We start from the raw sequence: 18,310 nt of genomic DNA on the forward strand, positions 1-18,310 counted from the left end.
AATGTGGTTTTGTAGATAATAAACTGTATTCGTTGGTTTTTAATTTCATTTTTAATATCAACCCCTTATCTCCGCACACCCACCAACAAAAACTGCAAATATCGCTTTTCACTTTAAATAGCTCGAAAATAAAAGAATGGTTTGGGGATTAGTTACGTTTTGAAATAGTAGTAAAGTAGTGTGTACTGTTAAGCTGTGGTTCGACAAAATACTTTTTGTTTTCTTTCATTCTGACAAGTCAACTTTTAAGACCGGAACACAAGATACAAGTAATGTACGTTTTGGGCTTTATACGTGCTCGTAATAAATAGATCGTCGACTCAGATACTAGGCGTAGATACAGAGAGCGTTTAGACATGATGTATAAAATTTGATTGTAGTGGCTTACTTTGTTGTGCTATATGTTTTTATTAATATGCCTATCAATTTTGCTTAACTGCTCCGAATAGCTTTTCCCTTTGTTTATTCATAATTTAAGAGAATATGGCGTTTTATGCACCGTTTCAGCGCTCAACGTGTGATTGATCCAAATATTTACCCTTAGCACGAGCTAAGCAAAACTCAATGCATTGGAATCCTGTTCCGTGTAAACACACCTGTAAACAGAATAAGGTCCCGAAAATCGACGACGATCGTGATAAATAAACGAAAGCCCTGTGTTTATTTACAAAGCCATTGGACAAAATGTCACCACGCACCAAGGCTGACAATGATGTCTTAACGAGCAAAATAAGAACTATTTGCACACCTTCCGGTGCGAAAGGCATGCAAACTGCAAACGGGTAGCGTATTATACAACGAAATGTCAAAATTTTGTTGATATAATATCAGCATTGTGAGCTTTTGCTGGATATTTTGGTATACAACCTTATTTTTGATTGTTTGCTTTTTATTTCGATAATTGTTTGCTTTGTCAGGGAATATCTCTTCAAAATAAATATTCGAAGCAAACGTTTAAGTTTAGTTCTTTTATTACCTTTAAAAAAATCATTGTTAAATGGTCATTAATTATGGGAAGATGAGATTCAGAAACGATCTACAACTCTGGACAACTAGCTAAAGCACTGCATACGTATGCAGCCATTTCATTAAACAGATCATTTACCATAATCGTGTTTACTTGAGGCTCTGATTGTTTTAGATAGTTCAACGATGCCTGCCACAGCTGGGTCATACCAGCGACAAGCACGACTTGTCTGACTTAACACCAGACCACTAGGACTATGATGTTTAAGTAGTTGATTTTAATTTGGAGATCGGAACACTTATCAATGAGAATGAAAGTAGATGATAATATATTTAACCGATCGAACGGTTAAACCAGTTTACTAGAGTGGGAATAATAAATAAAGACTTGAAATTGACATTATCATTGTAAGTCGGATTATATGAACTATCGGATTATCCGTACTGAGTTGAAGCCGACTTACTACATACATAGCTGTGAATTTCAAATAAAGAAGACATTATTAATCAATGGATAAATGAATAGTTGATGTTTGATTCGTCATTTTTTTTTTCTTTAATTTCTTCTTTTTGGAACGATCCCAAACACGGGGCAACAAATGGAATGTTGTAAATGAATGAAACCGTGGGAAACCGGAGACAGGGCTGTACATGAACAAGTATGCACATGTCATTAAAACACTCATCATCGTTCATAGAACTGGCCTTATCGGAACTTAGCTGGAGCGAACTTTGACAACAAACATCTATTTGTTCTTGTTCTATGACATGATTAGATTCATCAGGAGCGCGCTCTCTCTCTCTCTCTCTCTCTCTCTCTCTCTCTCTCTCTCTCTCTCTCTCTCTCTCTCTCTCTCTCTCTCTATCTCTCTATCTATCTATCTATCTATCTATCTATCTATCTATCTATCTATCTATCTATCTATCTATCTATCTATTTACCTCAATCTATTATCAATTCATCTATCCATCTACACCCCCCCCCCCCTCTCATTTCCACAATCATATCTACAGTGAATTATGTAGGAAAATTGTAGCTGCAGCGACCAAATTATGTTTTCCGGATTTAAGCCAAACCATAAAAAATATCTATGTTTATGAACATAAAAAAAAGGAACAAAGCATAACATGGACGCAATCAAACACCTCGTGTTTTCTATTAACCCTTAACTGCTTGACTGAATTGATCGTCCATGGAATAAAAGTCGAAATTTCCCTTTCCGTTTATCTGGGACTCTACAGTTTCCACTAAGAATATAGTTACAGCGATGCGTCTCCGACTTCATTGAAGCCCAAAATCGCATCGCTATTACTAATTTACCCTACTACAATTTTGGTGGAAAGTTAAAAGTGAAAATGTCAAGTTAAACCGAACCCCACCGGCAAAGGGTTAAATTAAACAGGCGTGGAGTATAGAGTGCTGCTCCATTACATTCCTATTAAATCTAATTTATACCTTTGATGTTAAATAAAACAGGCAGTGCAACACATTTCGAAAATAAATGTAGGCTCTGGGAATTATTTATCTTCTTTTATTATTATTATCATTTATAATCATTAATCTGAAAACCAATTAATTATATTATGTTGGAATTACGCCCAAGCCTTAGATTGTAGAAGATCCCTACCTGTTTATTTTTACGACTTCAATTTTGATCGGTTTCCTTGATAACTGTTACCTATTCTCATCCTGTGTGTTACATTCTGACAGGTATCCCCTTATTTTAGATTCGATGCCCGACGCCCTTTTATTATCGATGTTTTTTTTCGTATAAAAAATAAAGCATTACACCTCCACCCAATAGCTCGGTTTGTTAAAGCAAAGGCAAAAGCAGATATTGAGTAGTAAGGTGTGCTACCTCTGGCGGAAAGTACTTTAATAAAGATTAGCTTGTTAAATGGCAAACACACGTGCGCGCGCGCGCGCGCACACACACACACACACATTACCCGAAACAGCATGCCACAACACCTTGAAAATACAAAAATAAGCCAAGACTTAAGTGCAATTTTAAACACTCCACTTCCCTCCCTGATAACTTCTTTTCACGGACTACTACAATAAAATATCACAGTGATGTTAATCATTAACCTATCATCACCTGTAAAGGAAGGAAAAAATCCCTAAACCAACATCCAAGCCACCTAAAACGACCGGTGACGTAAAACGCGTCATTGATATAACGGCACATAAGATGACAGATGCATTTCGTCATGTGACGCAGTAAAGGGATAAGAACAACATTTTTTTTCCCCCTTTTTACCTCCTCTTCTTTCAGTGTTACGCTTATAAGCAAAAAATGCGAGTGCTCCTTATAAAGGTCAGCAAACCAGAAGGACAGTCATTTTAATGAACTATTGACAGAGTTTGAATTGTGACCGAATAGAACGAAACTGAAATATGTCTTGCTGTAAAGCACACAACATTTCATTTAGTTGAAATCTATCTTCGCCCCAACATGATTGATATGAATTGTATGTGAGAGATGTGTAGACGTCAATGCACACACACACACACACACACACACACATACACAAACATACAAAGGAGGAAGAGAGAGAGAGAGAGAGAGAGAGAGAGAGAGAGAGAGAGAGAGAGAGAGAGAGAGAGAGACGAACGTTCCCTATCCCAAACCACGTACAGGCAAATTGTCGCGAAAAACACTAACGATGCAACAAGATGTAAGGTGACACCGTTACAATGGCAATGTCACGTAAAATCGAGATAACTTTAACGCTGTTGCCTTAAATGCTGACCTACGACGATTTTTTACTGTGCGACCCCCAACCCCCCCTCCACACACACACACACACACACACAAAACAAAATACACTACCCCTCCAAACCTGCTTGATAGCAAACGGGTCACACCGGAAAATATACGGAGAGATAGATGTCCCCTTGACCAAGTACGTTACAGAAATGTTTTTTTCTTAATCATTTAACAAATGGATTAGACTAGGCGGTCAACACACCAAAATTTAGGAGAACTTTACAAAAGGAATACAAAACGCCTTTTAGTCTATGTTGGCCACAATTCAATTTATCAAGGAATTACGACGTCCTTGTAACGATTTAATAGGCCGAAGACATGTCAAAGTTCAACGTCACTCTGATCGATTTTAGAAGTATAAAAACAGTATGGCGCATGGCGAAAATGGAGAGAAGAGAAAAGAAAAAAAAAGATTTTAAAAAAAAAGTTGTTTTGTCGGTTGACGAAATGACTGCATTAGTCTTCCTAATCCGTCACTTGTCAGCATTGTCGTAACACGCCACGCCTACAACATACAATAATATACTGTGTATTATAAGCAATGTTGTTTAACTCTTGGCATGTGAGAGGTTCAAGTTATTTCGTTTATCCCATCTCTTACACTTACGACAAAAGTGACTTTGATATTGATGCTCGGGTTTGAAGTCTCTGCCGCTACGTCTTTAGCTTGTGCTCGCGTGCGCGCACGGGAATGCGTATGGGGGGGGGGGGCTATTATGGACAAATAGATATTGAGAGATTGATGTGGGAACAAAAATTAAAATCCCTTCCTTTTAATTTAATATAATAACAAGGGCTATAGTCATTACGTAGATATATCATTCACCATTCATTCGGACAGGGCCACTCCTAAAGTATGTATGGATTTATATACGCAATTATTCTTCTTCTTCTAGGTTCCATGCCTGGTCCAGGCTTCGGATACTGCATGAATTATCTCTCTCCATTCCTCCCTGTCTCTTGCCTTTTCAAACAGCTCTTGGATTGTTAGGCTGGTGAAGCCCTTCAGTTGGTCTATGAGTGTTTTTCTTTGTCTCCCCCGGGCGCGTTTACCAGGTATTTTCCACAACTTGCCAGGTATTCATTCTTATCTTTCCTTACTATGTGTCCGAAAAAGGATAGTTGTCGATCCACTATTAAGGGCATTAGTTTCCTTTGTTGGTATGTTTGTTTTAGCACTTCTTCGTTCGTTTTGTGTGCAGTATACGATATTCTCTGCATCCTTCTCAAGCACCACATTTCAAAAGCTTCAATGTTCTTTTGTGTTTCTGCATTTGTAGTCCAGCTTTCGCATCCGTATAACAAGATTGGCCACACGTAGCACTTCAAGACTCGGAATCTAATCCCGAACGACATCTGTTTGTTTTTCAAAATGTTTCCCAGGTCCATGAAGGCCTGTTTGGCTTGAGTTATTCTTGCTCGTATGTCTCGGTTACATCTTCCATCTGTTGTCACTATTGAACCTAGGTATTTAAAACTTTCTACGTTGGTAAGTTGCTCGCCGTGAATCGTTATATTGCAGGTGTTGTTGTTTTCGGGGTTTTTCTGTATTACCATGCATTCCGTTTTGGTGATATTCACTTCCATTCCCTTGGCTTCACTATCTACTACCACTTTGTCAACAATCTTTTGAAGTTGGATTTCTGATGTTGCAATGAGTACCGTATCGTCTGCGTATCTTATATTATTTATGTTGTGACCTCCCACTTTTATTCCCTCCATATTATTTATGCCCCTCATGATTGTTTCTTGGTATAGATTAAACAGATCTGGTGAGGCAACACACCCTTGACGGACTCCTTTCTTAATAGGAATGGAATTTCCTGTAGAGTTTCCGATTTTGATAGATGCCTGCTGGGTGTAGTATAATGTTTGCATGAGTCTGAGGTCTTTCTCATCAGCGCCAATGGAGTGCAGTTGTTTTAGTATTTCTTCGTGGCGTACTCTATCAAAAGCTTTTTTGTAGTCGACAAAACAGAGGTATAGTGGGGTCTGAACCTGTATAGCTCTTTCACTTAAAACACGGAGGAGGTATATTGCGTTCCTTGTCCCTCTGTCAGGTTGGAATCCATATTGTTCTTCTGCGATTTCGGGTTAATCTTATACGCAATTATAATATGTATATAAATGTGTATGCAGAGCTGCTTTAAATTTCCGAGAAAGAGAAAAAGGAAAAAGTCACTTTAAATAGCTTTAAAAATAAATTATTTCCCCTTAGCGTAATCCAAAAAATGCGCCAAAAGTCTGAATATATGTCCATATTAATGTTCTAAGGAACTAAACTTTCCTTTTCAACAAGATTTATTGAGTCAATGAAGCGAATATGTTGTTCTGAAACTGGAGCCAAAAATTCGTATTTCTACGGATTTTTCGCAGTACTTGGCATGTCTGTGTATGCGTGTGCGGCTGTGAAGGTATGGGTGTATAAATGTACATTTCTCACAACGTAACGTATTGTGTAAGGTTAGGACAGTTGACATCATAAACGACAATGTACCTATGGTACCGCCCCCCGGAGGCCGGAGGGACACGATCTGACGACGCGATACAGGACACATATTTTCGTCTCTTTTCCTTTTAAAATAGTAGATATATGATTTTATGAACTGTTTATTTTATTTTCCATGCAAATGAATGAACAAATTATATTGAATGAACTCAGTATCAGAATGCAATTTGATTAATCACCCCAGACTCCAGGCAGCCTTCTTTGCCTCAATCGGAATTGTCAAATCTTTGATTAGGCGTCTACTAAGGTCTTACAAAAGCATCTTTTCTACTTTTAAAGCCTGTCTGTGATAAGAATATTATATTATTGCACATCAAGTCATGAGACATCGAGAAAATCTAAGTGGAATTCAAACCGACGACCTATTAACCCGAACGCGTAGACTTACAGATTTACGCCTACCATCTCCACTCCTGTTTTACTTCTATGGCGAAAAGAGAAAGACAAAAAAAAAACCCAAAAAAAAGGATTCGTAAACCGTACTAAATCATATATATGAACATAATCTTCATAGAGATGAAGGGGTGTTTCTTTTTTATGTTATAGCTTTTAGAACTGTAATAAATTTATAGGTAACTTGACCCGTTATTCCCAAGCTGTGGGATAAAGGCTCGTATTGAATGGTGCTAAATAGGAAATAGATACAAAGGAAGAGTCCATTTCAATTGGACGAAGGGGGTAGAGGTTATAGAGGCTCAACGTCGACATTTTAGCCCTGATCATAAGACTGGTATAATTAATACTCTACTTTAAGATCTTTAAGTTCGGTTTTGGGGAAAATCAAAATTAATTGTACTTTTTCACTTCCATACTGACAACTTAAAATAATACTTTTGATATTTCTTAAAGTCGTGTTAAACTACATTTGAAAAGAAAGAAGAAAAAGAAGAAAGAAAAAAAAAGTTATTGAGAAAGATACAACCGGAAAGAGATCCAATGGTCATGAATGTCCAAATTTTAAAAATTATTTCAGTTTTACGTCAGAGCGGAAGTTGTATGATTTGTGTGTGCGCAGTACGCATGTATGAGAGTGAGGTTTGGATTTTCTTCTGTTTATGTCTTTATTTCTTAATTCCTCAATAGCCATGACGGAATACCCTATCATTTCATATCACTTGCCAGAGCATTATGATGTTTTTGTTAAAATTCCTGGGGAATTAAAATCACAAACAGCTTCAGGGATATTAAGTGCGTCGAGGGAAATTGGATCTTAATTTGTCGAACGGGCACTTGGAATCAGAGGACACCAGGATAATAATATATTATGTGTAATATAAATATAAGACATGAACAATGTCAAGAAATTATATATGAACATCCAGAGAGATTGGTTGAAGGGAGTCGGGGAATAGGAAGGGGGATGGGGTGTAAAAGAAAAATTTGTAATGAAGGGGAAGGGAGGCGTTGGCAAGATTGAAAATGAACGTTTAAATAGTATGAAAAATGCTGATTAAAAAATAGAAATGTGAGTAAGTGGGAAAAAGACTAGAGAGAGCGAAAGAGAAAGAAGGAGAGAAAGAAGGAGAGAAAGAGAGAGAGAGAGAGAGAGAGAGAGAAGGGATAGAGAGAGAGAGATAAAGATATATATAGAGAGAGGGGGGAGGAAAGATAGGTAGATAGATACAGAGCTAGAGAGAGAAAAAGAATGAGAGACAAACAGAGAGAGATGCAGAAAGGGGGAGACAGAGAGAGAAAGAAAAAGAGAGAAATAAATAAAGAGAAGAGAAGAGAGAGAGAGAGGGGGGAGAGAGAGAGAGAGAGAGAGAGAGAGAGAGAGAGAGAGAGATTTGATTACATTAATGTGACAAGGCTCAGTGGACAATATCCAGAGAGGAAATGGGGTGAGAGGCACAAGCTGAGATATTAAAATGGAAGACGGTAAGGGACGATCATGCCTTCCCCTGGGACTAAATTGACATTGAGACAGATGGACGACAGAACGGAATGAGTGAAATAAGAGATGAGGAATCATTGGGGGGGGGGGGGGGAGAGAGTTGAGGAAGATTCGAGATGGAAAGATATCTTTGAAGGTACGGTTTAATGTTGTGAGAAAAACAAAAATCAAAATGATAAAATAGTTGGTAGGATGATAGAGAGACAAGACAGATATCGTACAGATATTATATATAGGGTAGATAGGTAGATAAGTATGAAGACAAGAGTGTAGATTGACAGACAGACAGACAGACAGACAGGCAGATGGATAGATCGATAGATCGATAGATAGATAGATAGATAGATAGATAGATAGATAGATAGATAGATAGATAGATAGATAGATAGATAGATAGATAGATAGATAGATAGATAGATAGATAGATAGATAGACAGATAAACATTAAATAGACAAAGGCATAATGAAAAAGATCGTGCCAGTGGGTACGGAGAGGGGGGGGGGGGAGAGAGAGAGAGAGAGAGAGAGAGAGAGAGAGAGAGAGAAAGAGAGAGAGAGAGAAAGAGAGAGTAAGAGAGAGAGAGAGAGAGACAGAGAGAGAAAAGGAGAGAAAGAGTTTATTTGTTAAAGAGGCCTGGGAGAGTCCACTTACTCGTGTGGGGTCACTGCCGAGACGCTCGTAGAGTTCCTCAATGGGAATCTTGTGTTCGTCCATCTCCAACTCCTGTTTGAGGTCGTCCAAATCATCTCCTCCCTTCTTCTTCTTCTTTTTCTTCTCATCTCCAGACGGGGTAACAGCATAGCGATAGCTCTCGGCCCGGGGGCCACCCTGAAAGGTAAACAAGAAAAAATAGAAATGAAAATACAAATAAAAACAAAAAAGATGTACATTTATATTTATAACATAGATACGGACAGGAGCAGGATTCTGTAGTGTACAGCGAACTTTTTTTTTTTTCTCGTTTGTTCTTTCTCAAATTGGGCTGAAAACTCTTAATTCCAAATATCCAATCCACAGATCAAGATGAACCCCAACTTGTCAAAAAGTCTGTGTAGCTTAAAGTCTCTAAAAAAATATCGGGTTTAAGATTTTTTTTTTTTTTTTCTTAATTTTTGGACAAGTGAAATAAATTCGTCAATATTTGAAAAAAAACGTTTTGCCACAAAGTAGAAACAAAAAAGTACTTTGACACAGATGGCAGAATTGTCACGACTCTTAAGAAAATTGGAACAGAAGTGGTGAAAAAAGACGGGGGGAAACCAGTTGCAGCGTTATGTTGTTAAATAAGAAATCAAAAGGAATAGTCGATATTATATAAACAAAAATATATAATATAAATTTTTATCTCTCCGAGTTTATCATGTTCAATGTTTCTTTCACATATCCCTCAATATGCGACTTGAGACCACATTTCTATATCATCACTTGCCAACCTTTGCTACGTTTACACCATAGATAACACAGGACGTTAGTCTGTGTTTTACACTGTATCCAAGACTCTAGTCAAGCGCAAAGTAATTTCCATTGTTTAACAAGTATTATAATTACTACAATTTAATCTAAACCCAGCTACTCGGTCAGTTTTAGGAGGCGACTCTGCGTGTAGTCGAATAAGGCCCATATGCTTTACCGACTGGACTATCTCAACGATAGCATGTGTAAGATCATGTCTGGACTACAACATAGCGTGGAAGATGTAAAATGGCTAAAAGACATATCGTGTTCGTGTCACACTCATCGTCGTTTAGACGGAGCTGGGATATTTAATTTAACAAATGGTGCAGTAACGAAGATAAATCTCTCTTTCTTTCTTTTTTTTTTTTCTCTCCACCGTAAAACGTTGAGGTGGGGCGGGGGAGAGAAGTAAGGGGAAGAGTAAGAATGAGGGTAAGAAAGTAAAATATAGATAGAGATAAATAGATGGATGGATGGATGGATGGACGGACGGATGATAGATAGATAGATAGATAGATAGATAGATAGATAGATAGAATGATATATAAATAGATAGAAGGAGAGATGGATAGATTTTTTTTTAATTACAGGGCTGCCAATTCAGGAGAAAAAAATTGACTGAACCTTTGCGCGAGCACATCAACCGACCATTATGTGAACGTTGCGATGGAATTCCATTGAAAAGACAATTCGCATCTCCTTTCCGTTCAGCAGGATTGGAAAACATACTGAGATTTTTTAACATTGAAAATTCAGTGAATATTCTGAAAATTGGCATCCATGAAAATAATAGATCCCATAATTCAAGTAAATCAATACATACATAAATAAAGTGTAGATTTCGATAGGATAATTTTGAATCGACTTTCATCCCAGTTTTACCTTGATATCGTCCTACATAAAAGATAATGCCCAAATTTAATCTGGTCAGATCCAGCAAGCAGAGTTGACACCGAGTTGTAAAATGATAAAAATAATTTTACAATTTGGTCAAGGTCTACTGAAACGAGACATCCAGCCACACTCATTGTGATATAATATATGCGATCTTATCTTTCGCCTATAACATTATATTTATTATTTTAAAAAAAAATTGAGCATTTATATAGCGCAATATCCACTTAACGTGCTCAATGCGCTTTACAAGGGGTCCCTGGTCAACAGCAACATTTAACATGTAGTACGAGACATGACGCCTGTTAGGCGATATTACAATTTTTCGGACAAAGACAACGCTGTTAACGGCCAGGTACTCATTTTACACCTGAGTACGGTAAAGAGTCTTTTCCAAGGACTCAACTATGCGCCGAGCGAGGCTCGAACCCAGGACCTTCCGATCCGAAAGCGAGTGTCATACCACTACACCACATAGCCGCAATCTTTTAACGATCACGATGTACTTTTTCGAATCGTAATTGTCCAATTATTAATCGGGCCATTGCTGCAGTAATCTTTTAACGGCCGTCATGTTTGTTTGTTTTCAAATCGTAATTTTTCAATTATTAATCGGGTCGTTGTTACAGACCAACGTGTACCTTCTTTCAGGCCTGATAACCCAAATTGTTATAGGGTTATCATTGTCATGGAAATACGTACTCGTCTCTAACCAACGCAAAAAAAATTATAGTCCAACAATGTGAAATAAGACCTATAATTGCATCCGCTTATCAAAAGTGCTTGTTATGTGCATCTGGATAAGTTGCATCGTTGTCACTAATTTTAGATTACAACCGGACCTCGCCTGTTAAGGGTTAGGTAATGTGTAGAGCTGGGTGGTTTACAGTTATATGTGACCCCTCGTCTCAAAACGGTATTAAGTCGGGATGATTAAGATGCTGAAAATGGAATTTGTAGCCAGAAATATCATGTTTAAGTTGAGTTTATATGCTTTATAGAGGAGAGAAGGAATATCATATTTTACTGTGCTAAATACCAACGTTTCATATTTTTGACCAGTTTAACTATAATTTGAGTTTTTAGCATCTAGTCCATTCCGATATAATACCGTTTAGAGACGATGTGTCATATATTATAGCAGCACAGTACAGTCATGACTGCTGAAGGGCGGGGGGAGTGGTTGAATCGATAGTGCGTGTTAACAATTTAAATTCAAAGACAATTTTAGTTTATCATTTGCACGAGAAGCGAGGTGGGTTTAAATGCAAAGTATGGATTTGGATTCTTATCAATCTTATCAAATCACATTTATCTATAACTTCATCAGAAGTGTGAGTCTTCGTGCATCGATTATCATAGAGTTCAGTTCGTGAGGAGGAAAACGGTGAATGGGGGGGGGGGGGGGGAAGAAAGAAAGGAGACAGCGGAGGGGAGGGGGGGGGGGGGGGGAGATACTAGGCGGTAGATTGAGAGTACAAGACAGATAGATACAAAAGTAGTTAGGTAGGTAAACAAACAAAAATAAAAAACAAAACAAAAAACAGATACCATTATCATTGTAACTGGGCTGGTACCAAGGACTCCAACAATGTCCGCCCATAGCAGGACTCGAACTCAGGACCTAAATACAGATCAAAGGCCGAGTGTCATACCACCATACCACAACCGTTGTATTAAGACTTTCAAGAACAAGAATAACAATGACGACAATAGTGATATTAATGTTATTACTATTACAAGTGTACCTAACTGCTTCACGGCAGGCCAAAATCAAAGTTGTAGAAGGGGCAGACAAAAAGCAGAAATGTTGACAATGACGAAATGAAAACCGGAAGTAAGTAGCTGGAACAGATTCCCCCAAGACAATCAATAAGACACGAGGCTCCTCCATTGAGGAGATCAGACGCCAATATCGGTGTATCAATAACAGCCATCAGATCTATATCTTCTTGCAAAATTATTCAAAAATATTTCAACCAGACAGGGTGTAATTCCAATTTGAATGAATGACCACTAATGAGTATTTGAGCGAAATCTGACCGGAGTAAAAAGTCTTTTGAGCAGAGACGATTTTATCGGTGGAGATGACCAGTCCTGTCAAATATTCTCAAACCCAAGACTTCTTTAAACTATAAGCTTTAAGAAGTTTTAACAAATTAATGATCATCTTAATCCATCGATACTTAGTTAAAATTTCTGACCAAAAAAAAATGTATAAAAAAAAAAAAAGACATAAAATGTAAAACATAGAAAACATTTTTTTAAAGAAAAAAGAGAGCCACATATATTCCTATTGAGACAGTTTTATGCATTGCTTAAATCCGACGAAAACGCAGACAGTTCCTAATAACAATACCAATTGCCAAACAAAACCAAAAAAATGCGAACTATCCTATAAACTCGAGGAAAGCGACCAGTGTTACAGCATCAGTGAGAGGTGGTCGATAAAAAGATCGATTGAAGTGATAACCAAGTTATTTATTATTGATATGTCTTGAGCAAACTGCATGAAATTGTGCAGAGATGATCATGACTTGTCTGCAACTGAAAAGAGGGTGTGTGGTGGGGGGGGGGGGGGGGGGAGGAGGAGAGAGATTCAGAATTCGAAACATCGGGCTCAGGGAGCCTACGTTTATCCAGATTTTGATAGCGTGAAACAAACAATAGCAATTCACTGCTGGGTGGACAGGGGAGGGAGGGGGGGGGGGGCTGAAAAAAATCTCTACTTCATCCGGGATCAAAATCGGTCCATTTTGTATGTGAAGCGAGTGCTATATCAACTGAGCAATCAGGATCACCAATTCAAAATAAACTGAATCTCAACCCTTGAGGACAGCATGGTACAGTAGTCTGGTCTTTCCTTCATAGCCGGAAGCTACCGTGTTCCGACTCCCTGTCGCACTATGTGGCCTTGTGTTAGTCACCTCTCCCACGTTCACAGTGAGGCGCTGCACTGCGGCTACTAACGCCTGTATGACAAATTTCCCCATCTGGATAAATTAAGGGAAATTTAATTAATCGACTTAATGGCGATGATATATTTACTTAATGTTATAATTCCGCCCCATTCCCAATTCTTCTGGTTGCAACATTAACTGGAGACCTAAGAGGATTTTGGTATGTGTGCTTTTGTTGTTTCTTATTAGTTTTCTTTTACCAAGACGAGGAGTGGCAGCCAATCGACTTCGGTCGAGAACCTGCTTAACAGCATGCTCACTACAAGATTGGGGACTTTGCCACCTGTCCAACATGTACCCGTTGTGGTAAGAGGCCCGAAACCGCAGAGCATCTAGTTGAACGGTGGGTTGTGACGAAGCTTCCGGGCGGGTTTGCGACGGGCACGAGTGCGGTACGGAATTTGCAGATTGGGTCGATTGTCATAACAGTTGTGTGAGAACCATTAGAAGCTACTGCCAAGATAAGAGTCATTTAAATCGATCGACATATGAAAAACGAGTTTTATGGCCGAATGTTGAAATACGTGTCTGTATAGGGTGCGACATTTAACTGGTGAAAAGAATATGATGGTTTGTGCTTAAAGTAAGTTTTAAAGAAAGGGGTCTAGAATTGTTTTGTTTTTGTTTTTTAATCCAATGACTATCTAAGAATTTGAACTTGTACCATTTCAATACAAAAACGAATGGTCGCATTAGCCACATAAAATAATGATTATAAATGTATGCAGATTACAAATTTAAATTGACGGACAGATGGAGGTCTTTCATGGCTGTCCTACATATCGACCTGCACAGCAGGCAGTGAGTGTGTGCCTAATGGCTTACGTATTGCTCCGTGCGTTTTATATTCTCATAACAAATTAGATAGGCTCCCGCTCGCCATGGGTCAAGCTGATTTAAATTCTACCTGCAAAGACATACGCTAGCACAGCTGAAAACTGGCCGTCATCAAAGTTGGGGTCCATAAGTATCTTAACTCTCTCCTTATCGATGCTTTTCAGTATTTTCCCAAAATGGCAGACTTACCCCGAAGAAAAACTGATTTTTTAAAAAAACTCCAACAAGCTCTCTACAAACAAACTTTATGTTCTTATTAATTAAACAAAGATCTTTCTTCAAAGTTTGTGATGTACAAAATAAATCTAAGAAAAATGTATATTGTGTCGTAACAAATGTGACGATTTTACTGCAGATGGTAAGGAGAGGATTAAAAACCGGCTAGACGCTCTAAGCCAACCACACTAGCTTTCAAAAATAGCCAAAGTTATAAATAATAACAATTAAGTCTTGTAATTAAGTACGCGTAGGTGATAATCCGATCAAATCCTTTGACGGAATTACGTCACAAATTCACAGGGCCGACAACTCACAAGTAGCTTTCATATTGATCCCGTGACCTTCGTGATTTATTAATTGGACTCGTGGACATACCCAAACTAAGACTACATGCACTTACAACGGAATGTTGCAACTCGATATTTACTTATTTGCAAGTCTGATAACCCAAATTATTATGGGCTCGATGTACGAGTAAAATAGAAATAACTCTCAAACCAACCCAAAATATTGTCCAATACAACAGAGTACTATGGAAATAACTCTCAAACCAACGCAAAATATTGTCCAATACAACAGAGTACTATGGAAATAACTCTCAAACCAACGCAAAATATTGTCCAATACAACAGAGTACTATGGAAATAACTCTCAAACCAACGCAAAATATTGTCCAATACAACAGAGTACTATGGAAATAACTCTCAAACCAACGCAAAATATTGTCCAATACAACAGAGTACTATGGAAATAACTCTCAAACCAACGCAAAATATTGTCCAATACAACAGAGTACTATGGAAATAACTCTCAAACCAACGCAAAATATTGTCCAATACAACAGAGTACTATGGAAATAACTCTCAAACCAACGCAAAATATTGTCCAATACAACAGAGTACTATGGAAATAACTCTCAAACCAACGCAAAATATTGTCCAAAACAACAGAGTACTATGGAAATAACTCTCAAACCAACGCAAAATATTGTCCAATACAACAGAGTACTATGGAAATAACTCTCAAACCAACGCAAAACATTGTCCAATACAACAATGTCAAATCGAACTGTCCATAATTGCGTTTGATAATAAGACCTGCTAATTATGTGCATGTCACTGCAACTCCATCAAAATAATAATAATAATAATAATAATAATAATAATAATAATAATAATAATAATAATAATAATAATAATAATAATAATAATAGTAATAATAATAATAGTAATAATAATAATAATAATAATAATAATAATAATAATAATAATAATAATAATAATAATAATAATAATAATAATAATAATTAATAAATAAATAAAAATGTAATTATTTTTTAAAATAAAAAATCACTTTCCACATTGTTATCGTCTTCCATTATCTTTTCTCCTAAAAAAAAAATGAAATAAAAAGTAAGCGAGCTGAACATTAGAATTCATTAATTGAACAAATGGAAAAGGTCAAGGTCATCTGGAGATGGCAGGGATAAAAATAGGTAGTAGCCATGTGAAATGTCATTACAATTCATTATTAAGGGAACCATTCCCTCCCCCCCCCCCCCCCCCCCCTCTTTCTTTTATAGATAAAACTTGGTGAGTATGTGTACATGCGCACACGATATTACTAAATGAGTAAAACCAGTAGATCAGTTAATTTAATGAGGGGACAGGCAGTATCGAGGCACACGAGAATGAGACCACTCGATCGACCATGACTTTCGAGCAATACACACACACACACACACACACACACACACACACACACCGAACTGACTACAAGCCAAGGTTGTCAGGATGAATCCACAGTCTATAGGACACCAAATGTAACGAATCAATTTTTAAAAAAAGGTTGGATGCACGAACGAGGAGAAATATCCCATCCTGTTTTGTTAATAAAGGGGAAACCCGAAACATCCGTTTTATCTGGTTTCGTTTATTAAATTGAAGCTTACATTCAATTTCACATTGTTATTTACAACACCACAAGTAAATTTGACAATTCAGTGGCAAAAACTGACGTGAAAATGACATCGATCGAGTCTATGAAAGCAGAAATTAAAAGACAAATCCTGAAATTTCATCGGTGCCACTTAAAAAGGAACTTGGTACTATCCCATCTTCCTTCAACCAAGAAAATAATTCAAACATGGTGGCTGGAATTTAAAACATACATACACATCTACATCGTATCAACCGGGGGGGTGTTGCTCTATAAAGTTTAACGCTGTGTCAAGGGGACAACACGCAAATCATTGCCTGTCCGCGACTTTCACTTACGGAAGTGAATTTCATTAATATAAGTAAAGAAGAAAGAAAGAGAGAAATAGAGAGAGAGAGAGAGAGAGAGAGAGAGAGAGAGAGAGAGAGAGAGAGAGAGAGAGAGAGAGAAAGTAAGAGAGAGAGAGCGAGAATTAAATACACCACACAGTATTTGTCAAACCACACAGTATTTGTCAAACCACACAGTATTTGTCAATTGTCAACCACACAGTATTTGTCAAACCACACAGTATTTGTCAAGTTTACGATAAGCAAATAGTCAACCCTATATGTTGTATATCGAGCACACATCTTAACTTTTCAGCCTCTCAACAGCGACATATCATTAACATCTACCACCACTCTTGAAAAATCTCAAGTGTCGAGACTCCACGACAATTCAAATAAAGATTTTCATGTTAAAAAAAAAAAAAAAAAAAGGAAAAATAAATAGATTCCCTACAGTAGAATAGATAAATAGGCTAACGCTCTTAAAGTCAACTTCTGCTTAAATACCTCTTGTTAGTCTCAAATTTTCTGTCTTCTAAGTGCTAATACTCTTCAACAGTCGTAACGTCACTTCCTTCTTAATGACGCATGGTAACTTAGTAACACTGGCTCTAAACTATCGGAACAATGGCGGACGCCCGTATGAAATATTTCTCCAGCGAGCATAAAAGCGTATCCAGAGGGGAAAAAAACATAAATTTGATCTTGTTTTGACTTTTACACATTTTGATCACAAGGCATTTGAAAAGTTCTAGCCAGCATGAAGAATAAAAAGTAATGATTTCCTTTGTTTAGAACCAAGATGGCCGCCGTTGCCGGGCGGCGTGACATCAGACTACTGAATTCAATTGATATAATCAACCTTGCTTGAAGTCAAACAAACTTTCTGGTCAGGGGGTGTTGCTTTATCGGGATTCCACTGTACATTCATCCCTAAAGGTTTTTCTTAATTATTTTTCAAAAATGACAGAGGGCATGATGACCTGCTGAATGTCAAGATAGCCCAGCCCGGCTGGCTGGGTCAATCTAACTCGGAACCTTCTGATTCTAAGTACAAATTGTTTTTGTTTTGTTTTTAAGGGTTTTACGGCGCTTGCAACACATTTAGGTTATATCAGCGCCAGTAAAAAGGAAGAAAATGGGATAGTCGAAAGTTCTGGAATTACAATTAAAGCACCCAAGAGAGAGTAAGAAAAAGGGGAATTGGGGAAAAAATAGGGATCAGATGTAGATTCCAAGAGCATACCACCAATGTACTTAGTTTGAGATCACCTATAAGTCTCATCCAGACACAAGCACAAAATCCAACAAGGAGGAATACACTCAAATGCTTACATTATACATTAAAAATAAATATAATAATACATAACAGAGAGATGATTTACAAGGAAAAAATATCATCTCTCAAAACAATAACTATGCATTTGACTGTTTCCCTCCCAGCCAGGACAAAACCAAGTAATCTCATTCCAAGACAAAGACAGAAAGTATGTTGGAAAACAGATATAAGGGGATAGAAGACACAGTATGTACC

At 37.5% G+C, this 18,310-nt stretch overlaps 1 protein-coding gene across 1 annotated transcript in view; it reads right to left on the reverse strand.

Moving 5' to 3' along the window:
* LOC144960183 (sodium/potassium-transporting ATPase subunit alpha-B-like) overlaps positions 1 to 18,310 on the reverse strand; it is an 87,018-nt gene that overhangs the window by 56,976 nt on the left and 11,732 nt on the right. The window contains exon 2 of the mRNA XM_078893213.1: positions 8,796 to 8,972. Coding sequence (XP_078749339.1) covers positions 8,796 to 8,972 — 177 coding nt within the window. The remainder of the gene's footprint in view (positions 1 to 8,795; positions 8,973 to 18,310) is intronic.

This window comes from Berghia stephanieae, chromosome 14, assembly GCF_034508935.2.
Source record: "Berghia stephanieae isolate SIO BIC M18660-M18661 chromosome 14, UCSD_Bste_1.3, whole genome shotgun sequence".
NCBI classification, from domain to species: domain Eukaryota; kingdom Metazoa; phylum Mollusca; class Gastropoda; order Nudibranchia; family Aeolidiidae; genus Berghia; species Berghia stephanieae.